This window comes from Vitis vinifera, chromosome 1 (assembly GCF_030704535.1).
Source record: "Vitis vinifera cultivar Pinot Noir 40024 chromosome 1, ASM3070453v1".
Taxonomy (NCBI): domain Eukaryota; kingdom Viridiplantae; phylum Streptophyta; class Magnoliopsida; order Vitales; family Vitaceae; genus Vitis; species Vitis vinifera.
Genome location: NC_081805.1, coordinates 27,622,352 through 27,642,056, shown reverse-complemented (window position 1 = coordinate 27,642,056; position 19,705 = coordinate 27,622,352). Strand labels below are relative to the sequence as shown.

The window sequence follows — 19,705 nt, the reverse complement described above, 5'->3', positions numbered from 1 at the left end:
AGAGAAGAAAGAAATGACTTGGTGATGCGCAACAACCAGACTGATAAGAAAATGGTAATATTAAACCATGTAATACATTATCCGTTACCATCATTAATGCATTTGTGATTAAGATTAAGAGGGCACAAATGACGGGTCATGGCATGTCGAGGGTCGCCGTGCGGATACAAATATGGGAAGCCCACTGCTCCCCAGATCGATTGGTTTAGTAAAGTAGGTGGGAGTCGTAGAATTGTGACTCTGAAAAAGGTGGTGTGAGGCCCTAACAAGCAAAAAATCTGAACCATCCAATTAACAGACTTTTGACCCAAAATAGTAGATTGAAAAAAAAAAATTTGTTTCCAATCAATCTAATGCGTCTATGTTATGTTATAAAATCGTAGTTGGTGACTATGATTTTATATTTCTAAAAGGACATGTGACTACGATTTTGATAATTTTTAAAAGAATTGAAAACTTTAGTCACCAATTATGACTTTAAACTTAAAATTAAAATCGTGATGGGTGACTGCGGTTTTTAATCATTTAAAAAAAAATAAAGCCGTCGTTGGTTTGCACTAGATTGGTTATTATTTTGAAAACAAATTTAATTTTTGGATTTTTTTTAAATGTACTATTTTGTTTCAAAACTCCCAAATCAAACCTACGCATCATACATTGAATTATGTACACAGGACTTGGTAGCTATACTCATTACTTTACCTTTGATTCTTATGTCAGTTACTTTCACCACATTAATTTCGGTTACCGTGGCGTCTCTGCGCATTGAAGTTAATTCACACTGACTATCTAAATGATAGGGGTATAAGTACAACTAGGTTACGTGGCCCTCTTGGTCCATTATCTTATATCATATGAATTATAATTTGTGTGTGTTAATTCCATATGTTGACACCCTTATCTAATGTCTGAATTGAATCATCAACAACCTTTTTAAATAATAAAATTTCAAATTAGGAAGTTTTTGAATCCAATCCCATGATAACCAAAGATATTAAATTTCTATGTATTGTCCGAGTCTAAGATGTAACATATTTTGTTAGCGGTATATAAATGGTTATTTAGTATACCTTTAGAAAGTAAAAAATGAGGAATATCATGTGTGATTATATTCCAAATCAGTGTGCATTTTTATGGTTAATCTATAATTCCTTATTTGGTGTGGTATATTATTAGTCATTACACTTTACAGAGCATGAAAATGAGTGTGCATTATCCATAATCCCTTACTACAAAATATAGAAATTAATAGTATTTGGGCTGCCCATGATCACAAACCGATTTAGTATTGATTGTTTTGATATTTCTTTAACAAGATCCAAGCACATAATTACTAGGCATTGATTTTTGTTGTAAATTATAATATTGGATTATAATGCTGCGGGTAGGCCGCATCACAGATTCAGAAATTAGAAACGAAATATAAGCAATATCATGAGTCCGGCCCGTAACGTAGGCTCCATGGAATCTAAGACAGCTTCAAATACTTTAAATATCTTTCGGAATTTTCGACATTGATGATGCGGTTGTTTTTTTCTTTTTGAGATTGAAACAAATCGAAAGGGAGATAAGGAAGTAATAAATGGAAGGAAATGAAACACTGCAAGACGACGCACGTGTGTCCATCTATTCCCTGTCATAAAAGAAGGGATTGAAGAGAAGCAGAAGAAGAAGAAGAAGAAGTAGTAGTTGTTGTTGTTGCAAAGGAGGAGTAGGCCGTGAAAGTGGGTGTGCAGATGGTTGGGAATAAAGGGGTGTAGTAGTGCCTGACATTGATAGAAAAAGCAGCATTACAGAGAGAGAGAGAGAGAGAGAGATATGGGGATGTATGAGACAGTTAGAAGAGATGAAGATCCACTAGTCCTTGATGCCAACACCCCTGAGAATCTCTCTGCCGATGTTGAATCGTCTCTACTAAATTCTCCCCGCAGTGATGGTAGTGGTCGTGGTGGTGGAAACGCTTCAAAGAGACGTCTTGTTTCACTCGACGTTTTTCGTGGACTCACCGTGGCGGTAATGCTGTTTTTCCCATCCCCATTATTTTTGGAGTTTATTTTTTCTTTTCTTTTCTACTTACTTTAATCTTTTGGCTTGGGATTCCTCCACACCACCCTTCTTCTCTGCTCTTCTGGGTTCGAGCCAGTTCAAATTTCGTGATGACAGAGAAATTGTTACATTTTGCAGAATCTAGTAATGTTTATTGAAACTAGTGGAGACCAAGAATAAAGGACGCCTTCAACCTTCTCCCATTCCTGTCCTGTCATTTCTTTACTAGATTAGCAAAAACCTTGTATCATGGATTCCTCATCTACTTGATTTTTTTCTCAGATTTTCAACTTAAACTTGTCGCAGATTATGATACTTGTGGATGATGCGGGTGGAATCTTGCCTGCAATCAATCACTCACCATGGAATGGTTTAACCCTTGCTGATTTTGTCATGCCCTTTTTCCTCTTTATTGTTGGTGTTTCACTTGCCCTTGCATACAAGGTATCTCTGGATTCCCTGGAATGTCCAAATAATATATGCTTTCAATTTAATGGGAATTCTTATCTTTTTCATGATTATTTACTTGTTAGTTAGGGTGCCTTTGAAATGTTAGAATAGGAATTGAGAATGGTAAATACATTCCATTCCCATTTACTGCATGGTCTGCATTTCGATTTTCATTAGAATTAGGAATAACAATAAGAAATTTATTTTCATGGAAACCAAAGCCTGCTCTTCTAAAGATTTTGATTCCTCTCTTGTACATAACAAACACACTCTAGCTGTCTCTCTAGACGCTATTACTACTAACCCTCACTGTTACTGAAGATTTTTTTTTTTTTTTTAGAAACTGCAGCGAACCTAAAGTTTTCTTCTTTTTGCTTTCAGAATTTGTCATCGGGCTATTTGGCAACTAAAATGGCAGTGGTAAGGGCTCTGAAGCTTCTAGTATTCGGTCTTTTTCTCCAGGGTAATCACTCAACTTTTGTCTTGTTGTCAAGTATTCATGCGGCAATGCATAATCATATATTATGCTTTAGCTAATCTCTTTAATTTTTCCTCTGTATAGGAGGCTATTTTCATGGCCTGAACAATCTAACTTATGGAGTGGACATTGAACAAATTCGATTGGCGGGTATCCTTCAGGTATGCCTTTTCACAAGGCTTTATCTCTCCTGATTGTTGTTTTATTTGTGCTAGATAGACCAAGTAAAGGAGTCTAGTTAGAGTATGACTTGTTTGTCCTCCAATGGTATCTGTATTCTGATCTCTGCTTCAATAAACTAAAAGGCTTCATGTCATAACTTTCAATTATGGAATGATAACATCTTCCTTCCCCCCCCCCCCACTTTTTTTTATTGGCCAGAGAATTGCAGTAGCATATTTTCTGGCAGCTGTATGTGAGATATGGCTCAAGGGTGACAGCAATGTTAAATCAGGGTCTTCTTTGCTAAAGAAATATCAATTCCAATGGTAAGTGGTAATTATGTGTGCATAATTTCATAACACAAATTTTATTCCAGTTCTTTCATAGTTTTGCTGCAGCCATGTCAGTTCATCCTTCCTTTCTTCAGCACTGTCACAGTTGTTGTGATTTGTGAAGCCTATTCTAGGGCTCTTTCTCCTCCAGCATTCTGAAACTTCAAATGAGATTTTATGGACCTAATGTCATACAGACAGATGAACCTGATTTCAAGATATGAGAGAAGAATTAGGAGATCATTACTACAGATTATCATTGTTTGGAAGAAAATTGCAAGCTTGTTAAAATAATTGTGGAAGCAGTAATTTTTTCTTTCCTTAAAAAATATAAAATCACACTCAGACAGGAGATGAAACTGGTGGATTTGATTCAAGAACAATTTGAAAAGGATTTTGGATCCATTGCAGATGAAGTGATTATTCTACTATTTTTGTTTTTGCCTTTGGTGCATCTATTTTGCATTCACACAGTTCTAGTGTTTAATATGCTAAATTGAAATTGTCTGCCACCTTATTCTGCTTTTCTTTTTCCAGGGCTGTGGTTTTGGTTCTTACTGTTGCATATTGTTCCTTGTTATACGGTCTGTATGTTCCTGACTGGGAATATTCAATTCCAAGTGAAACCTCTTCTTCTGCACTGAAAATTTTCAAAGTAAGATTCATCCTTTTATGTAATTTTCTTCATACAATGTTTAAGATGTTGAAGGCAGGATTTTAGTTCTACAACTGGTGATGAGGTGGCCTATTGTTATTCATTTGTAACTCAAGGTGAAATGTGGAGTTCGGAGTGACACTGGACCTGCATGCAATGCTGTTGGAATGATAGATCGTAATGTTTTAGGCATTCAACATTTATACAAGCGACCGATCTATGCACGGATGAAGGTATTCTTGTCTTTTTTTTTTCCAGTTAATTTCAATTGCCTCTTGGCATTGTTAAATCTCTGCCCTTACATGATTCATGTTTCTTCTATTATGTCTTACTACACAGCAATGCAGTATCAATTCCCCAGATTATGGTCCACTGCCTCCTAATGCTCCAACCTGGTGCCAAGCACCTTTTGATCCTGAAGGGCTCCTGAGGTTTGTTTATTATCTCTTCCTTAACCTGCACAATTATATGATGCATTAAGAAGCACTGGATGAATGTTTTTGTGTCTATGGACTGTCAGAGATTTCTTGTACAAAAGAAACATGCTACTTAGTGCATTGGATGGTCTTGAGTCCTTTGTTTATGACTCATGCCTTCATCCGAAAGAAGGACAAGATCAAGAACAAATCTAACTGGGTTCTTTTTAGCATATTGCAATTTATGCTTCCCTACTGACCCTTGCACTTCATGGTTGTAGTTCAGTGATGGCCATTGTTACTTGCTTGGTCGGTTTGCATTATGGGCACATTATTGTCCATTTTAAGGTAATAGACAGAATAAAACCCTCTTTTCATGGATTATTCCTTTTATCTTTTATCATCAAGTTTATCTTTGCTAAACCGCTTTTACATCCTGGCATATGCAGGATCACAAAGATAGGATCCTGCACTGGATAGTCCCATCCTCTTGTCTTTTGGTCTTGGGATTTGCCTTGGACTTCTTTGGTAAGCATTCTTTTTCTTGCACTATGCACTCCTTTTTCTATCATAGGTATAAATTAAATCCTCTGCTTTCTTCTTCTAGGGATGCATGTAAACAAGGCTCTTTACACACTTAGTTACATGTGTGTCACCGCTGGTGCTGCTGGCATTCTCTTTGCTGGAATTTATTTGATGGTGGGGCCTCTAACTCATCTCATACTGTGGTCATTCTGCTTGAAAGCCTCAAGCATAAATGTTCACATATCTGGTCTGTCTTGACAGGTGGACATGTATGGATATAGACGCCCAACTATTGTCATGGAGTGGATGGGGATGCATGCCTTAATGATTTATATTCTTGCAGCCTGCAATATTTTGCCTGTTTTTTTACAGGGATTTTATTGGCGGAGGCCTCAAAATAACATTGTAGTTTCTTTATTCTCTACTTTTGAAAAATATTAGCTATTATATGTCCTCTCTATTGCTTTGGTAACCGACTTTCAACTTTCTGTTTGCAGTTTAGGTTGATTGGAATTGGGGCATGAAGGGATAAGAGACAATCGACTCTCTCCCTTGCATTCTGTCTCTGCTCAATTTATGTAGAAGGAAGTTAGAATTTGGGCAAATTCATTAAAGCATAGTTTTTATTGAATGTTTTACTTTTCATTGTTAATGAAACGTTGAAGATTCCATTGCTACAGCATAGCGCATTTATAATATATGAGTATCAGACAAACAGATATGGCAATAACAAGAAAGAGTGACAGGATTCACTTTATATAAAACAGAAAACAAATAATCAAACAAAAGGTAGTTTATCTCACTGCCTGAATTATTAAGCAAAGGTACAGATCTCCACATGCAATCACCATTTTTTTTAATTATCTATAAAACTACCTCTGTAATATCAACCCAGAATATAAATGAGAAAGAAGAATGATAAACACCCAGCTAGTAAGAATGAAGAAATGACAAGAAAATCATGGTCATGCCCTTGAGATACCAACTGTTGGCAAGCAATGAAGATGGAAGGTCAATGGTGAGACGGGGTGCGTTTTGGTGGAAGTGAATCAGAAGGGGAGGAGGAAGAGTCACCACTAGGATGGTAATAGGGATAGATGGTAAACACAGTTTGAGCTATGGTGAGTGCAAAAAGGAATGCTGCAGCAATAAGGGATAGAATAGCCCACGGATTTCTGAAGTAGGTGTGAATGAGATTGGCACGCCACTCATTCCAACTCTTCCTGCAGTAGTCATTCACTTTCTTATGCACTCCATATAGGGGGCCGTCAGGGTCAAGTGTTATATCCTTGGAGAGTGAATTGAAGAGTTTAGCAACAGCCTTGTCGCTTCCAAGGGCGCTCTGGATAATCCCTCGGGAGTGCAGCAGGATCACATCCTTGGCATTGTCAATGATGTTGTCCATGAAGAATATAAAGGAAGTCACCTCGTTCCCAGCCCCAACGTGAAGCCGCTCAAAAGCTATGAGGTTTAAGAACATCGACTCAGTGGTATCATCTACAACAATGACAGGGAGCTTCAGTACCCCGCCTTTGAATGAGATGTCTTTGAGGCTCTGGGTACGACTTTTCTTCATTCTGATCCCAGCTTCATCAAGCTCTGTTGCAGACCTGATGATTTCTTCACCACGTTCATTGTCTGCACGACTTCTTGTTTTGTAGTGACGTGGTTTTCGACCAGGACCTTCCTGAAGCAGGCTCTTCCTGTACACATCCAACACGTGCAGGCATTTGCCCATTCCTGCCTCAGGACTGCTGGTTGTAAAGAACTTGAGTATAAGCTTATTAATCAACTCCGGGTCCTGCATTTCAGGTTCAGTTGAAGGATTAATGACAAGTCAGCAGTTGCATGGATATGGGGGTGGGGGAGTGAAGTGAAGGGGTAGATCAACTTAGAAGGAAAATAAAATAAATATTCAAGTATCGAACACACCTTGGCTTTGTCACTTTCAACAGCAAGCAACTTGTCGAGAACCAGCATGGGTAATTGATTTTCAAGCATCAACATGTCACGCCTGACATATGGCATGATGTAGAGCCTACCATGATCACTGAATATGGGATCATTAGGATCATAGTCATCCATTGTATGAGTAGCTGTCCGCAAGATTTCCAGCATGAAACATCCATCTACAATCATCAGTTGCAAGAAGGCGCTGGTATCTTTTTGCCATGCGGGATCAAGCAAATCATAAGAATCCTTCAAATCTTGCACCACTTCTGCCAAAGACTCCACCAACAATTTAATAGGTTTGTCTGATCTCTTGAAGAAATGAAGGAGAGCACGGCGCTTGTGATCCTCCATTGTCTGCAAATGCTCCTCTCCATGATGGTAAGGCCCAAAAGACACCGCCTGAGGCTTATAGGCCTTTTTGTTTAGGTCAGTGACGCAGGTGGGTACTCTGTAGATTGACCTCTTCTTCCACTGCTCTGCCTCTGTGGAGGTATCTACCATGTTGTCCAGTCTATTGCTAACCTGCACAACGCACTCCATTTCTCCCATCTAGCTACGCTCAACTCAACAGACCCAACAGGGATGACAAAGATAGAGACAAACAGCATGTGCGCTAGCGGCACATATAAACCTATCAAAGGTTTCAGTTGTGAAGCTCAAGGCTTCCTTGTTTCTCAACTACTTCTCTTAGGTATCCAAGTTATGAGACTACTTTTGTAGCTTTACAGCCTGAAGAGGGGGTTGATGCCATCTGACTATAAAGCTTTAAAAAACACCTCAAATCACAAATATGCAATACTTAGAACGTGGACATTCCTTTCTTTCAGTAAGTGCTAGTTTCAGCGTTAACCCATTTGGTTAGTACTCGTAGTAATTGTACTTGATTATTTTCTGAGCTGATCCTCCTCAACAGGAAAGGAATAAACCAACAGCAAGCAGAGAGTCCATGTTTTGTATACGGACTTCCTATAAAAATTTTGTATTATTATTATTTTACTTTTAAAAATAAAAACTTGTGTTCAGCCATCACCTAAAATGTCAGTTCTCAATGTTTAAATGCCAACCTTCTAGGCATGAAAAGCGAAATCAAATTTTAAATTCAATTAAATTATTAGGTCTCCAATTCACTTATAGATTTAATGCCAACCTCCTACGCATGAAAAGTAAAATCAAATTTTAAAATTCAATTCACTTATTAGGTCTCCAATTCAATTATTCTATTGGGTCTCACCATGATACCAAATACTATAATTACTATTTCAATATTAAATTGAAAAGATACTACCATATCACGAATGTATTCTTAATCCCACTTCAATTCCATTCCTTTGTATCTTAAGATGATTATTTTATACTATCCTTTGTATTTAAAATGATATTTATTTTTTTACTTAATTTTAAATATAACTTTAATGCTTAATAGTATTAAATATTATATTATTTGTTTTTACAGTATTTTATTTTTATTAAGCATTAAAAAATAATAAAAAACCAATATATTATTTTTTCTATTCAACAAAAAGTTTATAATAAGTTATAAAAAAATAGAAAAACAAACAATCTAAATTTTGAAAACAAATTATTTTTAGTAAAAAGCCAAAAAAACAAATACCCTCTAAATATCATTACTTTATAATTTGAATTATCATTACTTTCTATAATATCTTTTGTATCTTAATATATTAATATCATTACTTTATAATGCCTATTATCATTACCTTATATAATATTTTATTATCATTATTTATATCTTAATTTCATTATTTTACAAAGTAATGTATTCAAAATGTTTTCAATGAAAATATTTTTGAGAGAATGCCTCTAAGACATTTCTTTAGGAAGTACTAAAAGTCATTTTTCAATCTTTTAAATTTTGTCAGCCCTAATTTCATTTTTTAAAAGCTTTTTATATTAAAATTGCTTTCCAAAAACCCTGCAAAAGAGACTCCGATCTTACTTATACATAGTTAAAGAACAATTGGTAATGTTTTTAGTTGAATTGTTCTCAGTGAATATGTTTTCTTCAAAAGTAATTTTAAAACAACCGCCTATCAAATGTTTCTCCAAAAAACAGTGCCAATGATTTTTCAACTTTTTCCAAGAGTTTTCTAAATTTTGCCAATCACTTTTCTTCACTATGCACTTAACAACCAATATATATATTCAATATTTAAGGTACCAAACCTTTGCTGCAGTAGCACACGATATAACTCATGGATTTTTTCTCCACTATTAAGATTGATATACTAGTTTGAGACTAAAGGCGAATTTCATGTACATCATCATAAATTAAAACCATCAATGGCGATAATCAAATACTACAACTAAAAAAACCCCACTAAATTGTCAGCCCAATCAACAAGACACACAGTTCAGCATTTTTCAGGGTTTGCAAAGATAACAGTTGATAAAAGCCACTGGTAAGTAAATGCTTTGAAATGGGTTCCTTCCCTGGACATACTTTTTCATTGATAGGCAAAAGGGAAAACATATATTAGAAGCTGTAGCTCAGTACACAGGAGGTATACACAAACGCCCAGTGGCGTATGGACAAAAGGAAAGCAACAAAAAAACCCTCCTACTAACTTTAGGATCCCTGGATGTAAGCCATCTCATTGAGCAAATTGATGCAATGTAAGCCGTGACCAGTATGCTATATCATACAAAAATTAGAGGAAAAAGGAAAGGCCTAAAGAGCATAAGTGTATCACAAGAAATCATCACACCATATGCTAAAATCATAGTAGCATAACAGGAAACAGCCTTCTAGAGTAGCATAACAGTCTTAATAACAAGGGAAACCATAAAATTAATTCAAAGCAAGACATGAATCAGTATCCGCCCTTGAGGTCATTCACCACATCATATGGGATTGGTGTAACTGTTTCTAGGGTGGCACCCTCCACCATGAAACCAGGCTTGGGTCCTTCTGGCTGTCTTTTTGTGCTGATCTTCTCCCCACGCTTTTTTGCCTCGGCTTTCGACTCATCGTTCCGAATTTTCCTCAGTTTAAATTCTTCCCTGCACCTTGATGGTTGAACATGTTCCACCCGCACATGGATCCTTTTCCTAATAATCCTATTCCCAACCTAAAATAACAATAAAAACTGGGATTAATTGCTCTGCACCTCCATATCAATAATTACATATGACATTGAAAATATGATTGTGTTCCTATCCAGGGTCCTTGGTAGCAAGAAACAATAGACAATCCAAAGTGCAAGGCTTAGGTTGGTTGAACTTAAGAGTGAAAAATCATCTGACTATGAAGTAAAACCCATCATTTCAATTGAGGAGACTTAAAATTTAATTCATGCCTCAATCAAGTTCATTGGAATCTCATTTCCATTAGCAGATGTGAGATACAAGTTGAAATCCATCAAAGCCAACACCTTGTATTTGAGCCAAGAAATTTGAAATCACACAAGTTCCAAACCAACTGGATTTGTTTGGCTCAGAGGTGAAGAGAAACCCAATTTCCCAACACAGAGCATTATCATGGGACAAAATTTTTGAAATTAAAAGAATCGATTCTGGGTTTTGTACTTGATTTCTAGACGCCAGCGAGATGGTATATATGCTAGCTACAAGAATGTCAAAGTAGGCGCTTTACCTGTAAAAACATCGAAGAAGAATGCTGGAAGAAGGGCTGGATGGTTTAAACCAAATCAACCCAAATGATTTCGACAGGCATTGATTTAGGTTGTTGAAAAACTTGACTGTGTGTATGCAGGAAAGTCCTTATACTCAAATGCGTTGCTCCCAACAATACAGACAGAGTAAGCTAATGACCTCAAGTGTAGTGTGTTCATTATGCAACATGTAAAATGTCATCCAATGATGTGCTTAGCAACTCATTTTAGCAATGCGAGTATCAAGTAAGAAGCTAAGTTAATGTCCATTCCCTCTGCAAAGCTATGGGAGCAGGTAATGAATTGGAAATATGAAAATGTTGAAGAGATCTGGATTCATAATAATGATAATAGAATGATGCAGCAGAGTAGAGAAAGACAAGGAGAAGAAGAGAGATGCCTGTTTGTTGACTTCAACGCCTATGGCACGCTTGGTGACGTTCCAGACCTTGCCGGTGCGGCCATGATAGAACTTGTGGGGCATGCCCTTGTGAATGGCGCCGTTCACCTTGATATCCACGTAATCCCCAATCTTGTAGGTTCTGAGATAAACTGTGAGAGGGATGTAACCCTTCTTCCTGAATGGACGAGCAAACAGATCCCTCGTCCTACTTCTAAGCCCGTGACCTGCCGGCATCTTCTTCTTCCCCCTTGCTCTCCAAAACCCTACCCCCAATTTATCCCACTTTCTTTATATATACCAGTCCCACCAAAAAAACACACACATGATGCTAGGGTTACCTTCAAGTCTTGGGCCCAATTCCTACTAAAGCTAGCCCACTTCCACCACTCACATTTGGGCTTTTCCCCTTCCCACAACTCTTCCCAATTAGATGCAAAAATGGCAACTACACTTATGCTATGTTTGGTTCCGGAAAATTTGAGAGAAATTAGAAGGGAAAGGAAATAAAAAGGAAAAGTGAAAGAAAATAAAAAATAAAAAAAAATAAAAAATAGATTAAAAATTAATAAATTATTTTTATATATTTCTTCAAACTCATTTAACTTAATTTCATCAATTATATAAGGATTAAATAATTTTAAAATTTATAAAATTTTAACTAATTTTAATTATATTTAATTTTCTTTAAAAAAAATTATAGTAAAACCAAACATGAGAAAACTATTTTTTTTTTAAAATTCATCTTAACTTAGAAAATACTAAAGATAATTTTAATTAATATTATTTTTAAAAACTAAAAATAAAATTGCTCATGCATTCATTTGGAGAGAAAAGTAGGGATCTCCTTGTGTTAATAGCTCCAATGGAGCATTTTTAAATATTGTTTCCAACCTTCAAACTCTATTTTTATGATTTATTTAAAAGAGTTTGAGATGTGCAGGTACGAATGCGACCCACCCATGAACATGCATATTCATAATTCAAGAAGAGGGTGATAGAAAGATAAGGGAAAAAGCAAAGTGCACGTATGTAGGCAGACCTCTACTCCTCTTACCATAGAAGGTGGAGAAATGAGATTGATGGATGGATGGTGGCCTTTTCCCCTTCCTCCCAATCACCAATGGGTAAGGCCTTAAGGCCTCCATCTGCCTTTTGTCTCTTCAACGTTGGGTAAGGCCATTTACATTACGTTACCCTTACATGTCACATAACAAACTCCCCTTTCATACAGTCATTGTCAGTCATACCTAACGCTCCAAATGGAAGAATGAGACAAATAAGTTAACATCCATTCAAAAGTGCCTTGGACATCTCTGGCATCGCCTTTTTCATTTTTAGTAGACAACCCTGGACGCCCACTACTTTCCCTTTCAATCCTCTTTGGTGCTTTCACATTTTTACTTCTCTCAATATGCCTTGCCTTGCCTTGCCTCACCAAACAAAGAAATTACTACCCAACATAAACATTTATTTTTATTTTTTCTAAAAAGTAGTAGCATTATGATAATTATCGGATAATGATAATTTAATAAATAAAATGGTGAGTCCAGATGGACCCCTCCCTCCGAGAACACGTGGAACGCATCTTACAGTGATACGTGGCACGCATCTTACAGTGACACGTGACACGTGACACGCATCTTATAGTGACACATGACACGCATTGTCATCCGGGTCACCCTCATCCGGATCTTCCTGTAAAGCACACATGACGCACTTTTTATCCGGACTGCCTCAAGGAAGAGCAAATGACACTTACAAAGCATAGACATCCGGACGGCTTTCATAAATGCGTCCGCTCCACAATACATCCGGATAACCAACATGGGCTATCCAGATATGATTGTCCGGATCATTGACTAAAGTAAAGCGAGTCTTACACGCTATCACAACAACCAGCCATGACCCACGTCCCATCACCTGCAGAGTGAAAGGACGGGTTGAGGTGACAACAAGTCACTTCCCACGATCATTCTACATGATCACTTCCCACGATCTCTGACAGCCGCATAATGAGGGGAACAGTACTCCTGGCACTATATATAAACCTTCACACGGAAGGTAATATACCTAATAAAAGACCAACTGATTTATATTTCTCTCTCTAACCATGGCTAACAAATCCATCGGAGGGCGCGTCCGACACCCTGTTCGGATGCCTTTTACAGGTATAACGACTGAATCAAAAACCTTTGTGGGTTGAGATCGCGTGTTCATCTATTTGACAACTGCGTGGATCGTCAGGGACTCGAGGTATCAACAGTATTGTAGGATTTTACCTTAATAGCATAGACAAGAAAGGGGAAGGTGGGGAGTGGGGCCGTGGGGGCCAGTTTCATTCATTCATTCGTCCGTCCGGGATTTTGGCGTTTTGCTCGCCCCAGGGAGACACGCTCGTGTAAGCCATCGAGTCGCCTCGTAAATCTTTCACCGGCCACAGCCCACAGGCTCATCATCGTTGCCTGTTTCTCTCCCTTTCAAAGCCTTATCTTCTACTCATCGTTTTCCTTCCAAAACATCAGCTGACGTTCCTTCCCTCATTTTTCTTACTATTATTTATATATTTCCATTGCCCTCCACACGCTCCACTGTCTTGCTTACAAGAGTAAGATATACCGATTCTCTGTCCAATTTCCAATTTGCAATGGAGGTTTCTCTGTCCTCCTTGGGGATTGATTGGTTGGTCTTTGAATTTATTCTTTCTTTCATTTCTATGATTATTCAATTATTATTATTATTTAATTGCGTTTTGATTATGAATGTAATGATTCTGCAATTTCATTTGAAGGTAGATCTAAGTTTTTATGGATTTGGCCCATTTTTAATGGACACAGCCTATCTTCCCTCGTCCCTCAGTTTGTAGAACTTTTGGATCTGAGTCTCTTGTGCCACTCATCCGACTGAAATAGCTATTGCTCCCTGAAAATGGCCAATTTTTTTTAAAAATATATATGTTAAAGTATGAACATTTATTGGAGATGAATCCGTTTTTGTTATTTCTACCTCTGTTTCCTTTGCCTCTTTGTATGTATCATTCAACTGGATATTTGAATAATTTGCTTCTGAAAGTGGTTAATTCCTTTTCTACTAACTTTGGTGTGAAAATCACTCTAGGCGGTAGGCTTTGAATCAAGGCAATACAAACACCTCACCTTAACGAATACGGGAAATCGGAGAGACTTCAAGCGCCAGGCTATGCTTCGCATGTAAATGATGGAAACAGTGGTATTCTCTTTTAGACTAACCCGCTTTGAAGAAGCCCACATGCCTTTCTCTTTTTTAATTTTTTCATTTGTTTTTAATGTTTCCTTACCCATTTCTTTCTGATGGTCACTAAACAGGGTCTGCAAACAATCCCATTGATACAGCACTCATGGGTTTATTTGTTAAGGATTGCACCACCATTTTTGCAACAGGTGCGTGGAGCTTTCCTTATTTCTTTCAGAATTTTTAGCTTTCCCCCACCCCACCCCCCCAACCTCCTTAATGGTACTTTCAGCAACCTTTTGATAATTACACAAAATTTTTTGAATACTATTCTGTTATAGGCCTTTGTCTACCTGCATGAGTTGTAAAAGCATAGGCTAACTTGAGCTTTTCGTGCCTGGAATAGACTTGGCCCAAGGTTGAAGGCCCAATCATGTCAGCATTTGAGGAATGCTACAAAATCCCACCTCAAGGTGTCATTAGAACACTAGGACCACTAGTTTTTCACTTGATTGTAAAATTAAACTTTAATAGAATCAATTTGGCACCATCCTATGCTGCCTCCTTTGGCTAAAAAAATTTCCTTATTGAACTTGATGTGGACCATGTGTATATTGAGGACTATGATATTGCGGTGTCTCTTGTTTTAGTGCACCGCAGAAGGAGACCAATATCAGCAGTCAAGCACTTTTGAGCACAACACATCAGTTGTTTAAGAGCCAGTGATGACTCTTAGCAAAAACATGCAGCATGAGTAATGGTACTAACGCCTAAGATTAAAGTTAGTTGAAAGTTCTCTAGCTTTGATGCCTCTTAAGCTAATGAGTCAGTTATTAGTTCAAGCTTAGCTGATGATCCTTGAAATTATGTTTCGGGTGAGGTAGTAGACAACCTAGTCATGAATCATGATGGTTGCATGCTAGGTACAACCATATTGCAAGTCTCTGTCTTGCATTGCTTCTGTAGCTTAATAGCTTATAAAGGGAGAAGTGCATACAAACATTTCTCATTATTTGCCTATTCTAGATAAGAATATTTTCCTTGTCTTTTTGGGATTTGCATCTTCACATGGTTATGGTGATAAGGAATCACTTTTATCTTATTAAAAACTGGAGTTGATTGTTTTTATGCTCAATAAAATCCATAATTCTTTAAATTTCATTTGGCTCAGAGCCTTTTTTTTTTGTTGTGGAGAGTAGGCAGTCCTGTTGTTTCCAGGGATCCCTAAATAAAGAAAATTGTGAAAATCATTCTTGGGAGGGTCTAATGATCTTGTGAAATTCGTGATTAATGAAGAATTTCACCAAAATTTTCTGTACAAATTTTTATTTTTGTTCAGAAATTTTGAAACATGGCCATTGGACAATAATCAATGTCATTATAATTCTTTTCTATTCCATCTTTACTCATGGCCACCAAGGCCCCTTTATTATTTATTTGGGGGGTGTGGATTGTTTGGGTTGCTGGTAGGCACCAGGTTTGTTGGGGTTGTGTTTGAACTCAATAGTGGAATCAAAAGAAATTAATTAAGAAGGCATCACTGAAGATACCAGTGGGTTAAATAAAGCATTGAAGTGCTTAGAAATGAAACAGTTTTGTCACATTGGTCAAGTGTTTAAAGGCTTTCCAATCACACATGTATACTCTCCCTTACACACACATAAATAATGGCATCACCATTATATATTAAATTACTGGCCCAGGATCGGTTTTCTTCTTATTATTTGTTGGACCACAATGTAATTATAAATACTTACGATTCTTTTATCAGAAGCTCAAAGTAAATTTATTCTCTTCGACTAGCTTGTTGAAAATATTTATTTAGGCATTTTATTTTATTGTTTTCCCTTTTGTCCAGTGACAATTTCTCTGCAATTATTTTCCATCTAAAAAACTGAACCCTAATAGATTCATTTTTTATGCTAACAGCTAACCATATTTCTTTATAATATTTTGCAGACTCAACTTCTGTCAATATCTAAATGTTTGAAACTCTGTCATTAGTCTACAATTGGGTGTGCGTTGCCTGCTGTGAGCAAGAACAATTTGTTATCAGCATGAACTGAACACCTTTCCATCCTTACATTTAGAAATAATGAAAAGACCAGAAGACATCCCTGTTCCTTCAAGGGATCTAAGTGTTAGTTTTGGCTATCAATGCAGCACTACCAGCCCTCCCTCTGTTAATGTACCAAATGGAATTGATTTTTCGGATGGGTTCATGATTCAAAATTCTAATATGAAAACGAGGAGTAGTTCGTTTTCTTGTCTGTCTGGTGCTGCTCTTAGTGCTAATGCCACTCTGGCAAACACAAATATCTGTAATGGTTTTATTGGAGAGGAGATCCTGCCTAGTCTTGATTCGCCAAGATCATTTAAAAGAATGGCATCTTCCCCCTCTCTTTCACGAGTAGACTCTGTCTTCTCATCCTCTCAAAGCAGTATGACTACATTAGGTGGAAGTGCATCAACAGAGAATGACTTTGTTGAAAGTGAAAGGAACTTGTGGAAATCAATGAGTGCTCCTACCAGAATAGAATCCTCCAGCTTTCTCAATGCGATTGACGTACAAATGGCTGGTGGAGCTGCAGGTGAGGACAGAGTCCAAGCTGTGTGTTCTGAAGAAAATGGATGGCTCTTCTGTGGCATATATGATGGATTTAATGGTCGGGATGCTGCTGACTTTTTAGCTGGAACTCTTTATGAGAACATTGGGTTTTATCTTCATTTGCTGGAATGGCGTGCAAAAAAGCAGCATGATCCATTTGAAAGTACCTTAGAAGATGACACAGTCAGGAATGAAATGTTTGGGCATATTGCACCCAACATTTCAGATTCTGGAGGGGTAGGAACTATCGTTCCACATTCTTCAGGTGGAGAATTCACATGTGAACAGTTCCACCATAGTGTGACGGATTGCCTTATTCGGGCTGTTGCCCAAGCTGAAAGTGATTTTATGTACATGGTTGAACAGGAAATGGAAGATCGGCCTGACCTAGTGTCTGTTGGATCATGCATCTTGGTGGGGCTTCTTCATGGGAACAACTTCTATGTTTTAAATTTAGGTGATAGCAGGGCCATACTAGCAACAAATGAGACTCGAGAGGATGGTAAATTGAAGGTCATCCAGCTGACAGAAACTCATAGTGTGGACAATGAAATCGAATATAGAAAACTTTTGGATGATCACCCTGAAGATCCTTCACCTGTCATTAATGGAAGAGTGAAAGGAAAGCTAAAGCTAACCCGGGCATTTGGAGTTGGTTATCTTAAAAAGGTACTCATTGTTTTTCTTCTTTTTCTTTTTCCCCTTTTTGGCAGGGAAAGGGGGTGCTTGTTATGTTTCAACATTAATAGTTTCTCTTTAAGAAAAAAGAAAAAAGTCATTTCTAACTTTCTCTTGCACACTTTTTAAATTCCACAGAGCAAAATGAATGATATGCTGATGGGCATTCTTCGAGTACGAAATTTGTGCAGTCCTCCTTATGTTTACACACATCCATTCACCATGAGCCATACAGTGTCAGAGAAAGATCAATTCATTGTTTTGGGAAGTGATGGACTCTTTGATTTCTTCAGCAATGATGAAGTTGTGCAACTTGTGCATCTTTTTATTCAGCATAACCCCTCTGGTGATCCTGCAAAACATCTGGTTGAACAGCTCATCCTCAAAGCAGCTGATAATGCAGGTATTTCTTATTCCTTCTTTCTATTCAATTTGATGTGCATGCCTCATGATTTGGGTTTTTTTTTTCCTCTTTGGTGTCTATCTATTTTTTGTTTCTGGGAATTCCCCATCCCATGGATTACATGTCAAATCTGTGTGTGTACGCACATGCGTGTTCCCACTTTGCTGGTTAGATCTATCTCCCCGCTTCAGTGAGCTGGGTTTCATGTCCAACAGTCCAAGTACCCTAATCAATAGAGAACATAGCATATAAAAAATATACTGATTAATGCACCTCCCCTATCTCTCTTAGACTTTCAGGTCACAGTTTCATCTTTTTTTTTTTGGGGAAATTGAATCAATTATATAGGTTCATTGCCAAATTCTGACTATTGTCCTCATGTAGGCTTCAGTACTGAAGAGTTGATGATGATACCTGCTGGGAGAAGAAGGAAGTACCATGACGATGTTACTGTTATTGTAATCATGCTTGGTAATAAGCAATGGACTTCTACTGCTTCAACATCTCTGTAGGTATGCAGTATGCATTGTTTTGTGTCTTGTTCTGTTTTGTCAAGCTTGGATTATTGTGCTAATGGATGATGACTAGTTGTGTGGTTGCTCTATATTTTCCAGCCCTTAAACACCCCATTTTTTTAGGAAGCTGTTGGCCATCAGATTAGCTCTTTCTCTCTGTATGTGCATGCCTTCTCTGCTAGTTCTTTTCTTTCAGCTACTCCTATAAAGATTCTTTACCAAGCATATAGAAGGTCTGTTCTTACTGTGTCACTTTAAACTAGCTGAGCTTGTGTTTTGTTTTGGTTTTTTTAAGCAAAAAGAAGTTTAAGTTTTACCAAGTCAATAGAAACTAAGCCAAGTCTAATGTCTGTATGGTTTTCCTGGACATCCCAGTTTATTGGTTTATTGATGTGCTAGACAGAGACAAGCAGTTAATCTGGAAAATAAAGGCAAGGGTAGAAGCACCATCCTCACTACTGTCAATTTGCATGGGACGTTCCATCCTTCCTTCTGCTATTAATCCTAAGGTCGATCAATCCCTCAGCCTACTAGTTGGACGCAGGAAGGAGTATGAGTGGAAAGCACCCACTAGCTGGGCCATCTCTTCCTATTTGTTGGATTATAGGACTCTTACATTGTTTTCTGATACTTATATGTAGGATTCAACTGAGTTTAAATCCGTTGTATAATTAAATTTCATATCAAGTAATGGGTTATTTCTCCATAATTTAAGTCCCAGCTAGAACTAAGCTCTCATCACTATCAGCAGTAGAATTGGTTCCTCAAGTATAAATGTGAAATAGTAAATTGCAGCAGCAAGTATTTTTGAATAGTGACCCTGTTGTAGCTTTGTCCTGGTGAAGATGGCCTCAGAAGCATAAATGGGCTATGTCATCTTGCAGAAATCTATGAGTCCGTAGTGCTGATGGACATAGCCATAGCTCAACTTCTTTCAATTTTGTGGGAACTGTTGAAACTTGACCGGTGAATTTCGAGATGATGATGTACGCTAGATGTGAATGAGCTCTAGTGTGACACCATAATTAGAAAGAAAATCCAATTCATGTGGCATGGATCTTTGATTGTTAATTCATGAGGCCAGAGTAATAGAATCCATGATTCCAACCAGAAGTTGCAAGAAATGTGAAAAGGTTGTGTGGACCCCGCATTTCGGCTCATTCGTTTCCCACTCGAAGGCGAGTTCGATTTTTATTTCGTTCGAAAATTTGATTTTTATTGATTAAGAAAAATGACTTGGAG

General features: G+C 37.5%; 4 protein-coding genes across 18 annotated transcripts; 2 read left to right on the top strand and 2 right to left on the bottom strand.

Moving 5' to 3' along the window:
* The first annotated feature begins 1,361 nt into the window (after positions 1–1,361).
* Positions 1,362–5,743, top strand: LOC100257389 (uncharacterized). Of its 2 annotated transcripts, XM_010659384.3 has the most exons (13): positions 1,365–2,013; positions 2,329–2,490; positions 2,878–2,959; positions 3,059–3,135; positions 3,356–3,462; positions 4,006–4,123; positions 4,240–4,356; positions 4,463–4,554; positions 4,821–4,887; positions 4,989–5,067; positions 5,147–5,238; positions 5,326–5,469; positions 5,562–5,743. In XM_010659384.3, the coding sequence occupies exons 1-13, from the start codon at positions 1,819–1,821 to the stop codon at positions 5,586–5,588; spliced, it is 1,359 nt and encodes a 452-aa protein (XP_010657686.1). In that variant the 5' UTR covers positions 1,365–1,818; the 3' UTR covers positions 5,589–5,743. The 2 variants fall into 2 exon arrangements, with proteins under 2 accessions (XP_010657671.1, XP_010657686.1); XM_010659369.3 differs by lacking the exon at positions 5,562–5,743 and having other exon boundaries at positions 1,362–2,013; positions 5,326–5,560.
* Positions 5,744–5,791: 48 nt separating this feature from the next.
* LOC100259202 (UPF0481 protein At3g47200) lies at positions 5,792–7,692 on the bottom strand. Its single transcript, XM_010659360.3, has 2 exons — positions 6,997–7,692; positions 5,792–6,865 (listed from the first exon to the last, which is right to left on the bottom strand). The coding sequence occupies exons 1-2, from the start codon at positions 7,564–7,566 to the stop codon at positions 6,077–6,079; spliced, it is 1,359 nt and encodes a 452-aa protein (XP_010657662.1). The 5' UTR covers positions 7,567–7,692; the 3' UTR covers positions 5,792–6,076.
* A 1,953-nt stretch (positions 7,693–9,645) lies between these two features.
* LOC100262509 (60S ribosomal protein L21-1-like) lies at positions 9,646–11,471 on the bottom strand. Its single transcript, XM_002274949.5, has 2 exons — positions 11,050–11,471; positions 9,646–10,106 (listed from the first exon to the last, which is right to left on the bottom strand). Exons 1-2 carry the CDS (start codon positions 11,284–11,286, stop codon positions 9,849–9,851), a joined length of 495 nt encoding a protein of 164 aa, XP_002274985.1. The 5' UTR covers positions 11,287–11,471; the 3' UTR covers positions 9,646–9,848.
* A 1,924-nt stretch (positions 11,472–13,395) lies between these two features.
* On the top strand, positions 13,396–19,172 carry LOC100264381 (probable protein phosphatase 2C 40). Of its 14 annotated transcripts, none has more exons than XR_787045.3 (8): positions 13,445–13,731; positions 14,167–14,277; positions 14,394–14,468; positions 16,219–17,536; positions 17,684–17,948; positions 18,333–18,460; positions 18,563–18,621; positions 18,867–19,172. XR_787045.3 is itself a non-coding variant. In XM_010659335.3 (7 exons), exons 4-6 carry the CDS (start codon positions 16,355–16,357, stop codon positions 18,458–18,460), a joined length of 1,575 nt encoding a protein of 524 aa, XP_010657637.1. In that variant the 5' UTR covers positions 13,445–13,731; positions 14,167–14,277; positions 14,394–14,468; positions 16,219–16,354; the 3' UTR covers positions 18,867–19,172. The 14 variants fall into 14 exon arrangements, 8 of the variants coding, with proteins under 8 accessions (XP_059592095.1, XP_059592083.1, XP_010657637.1 ...); XR_002031061.2 differs by having other exon boundaries at positions 18,863–19,172; XR_787043.3 differs by having other exon boundaries at positions 18,839–19,172.
* Positions 19,173–19,705: the final 533 nt, after the last annotated feature.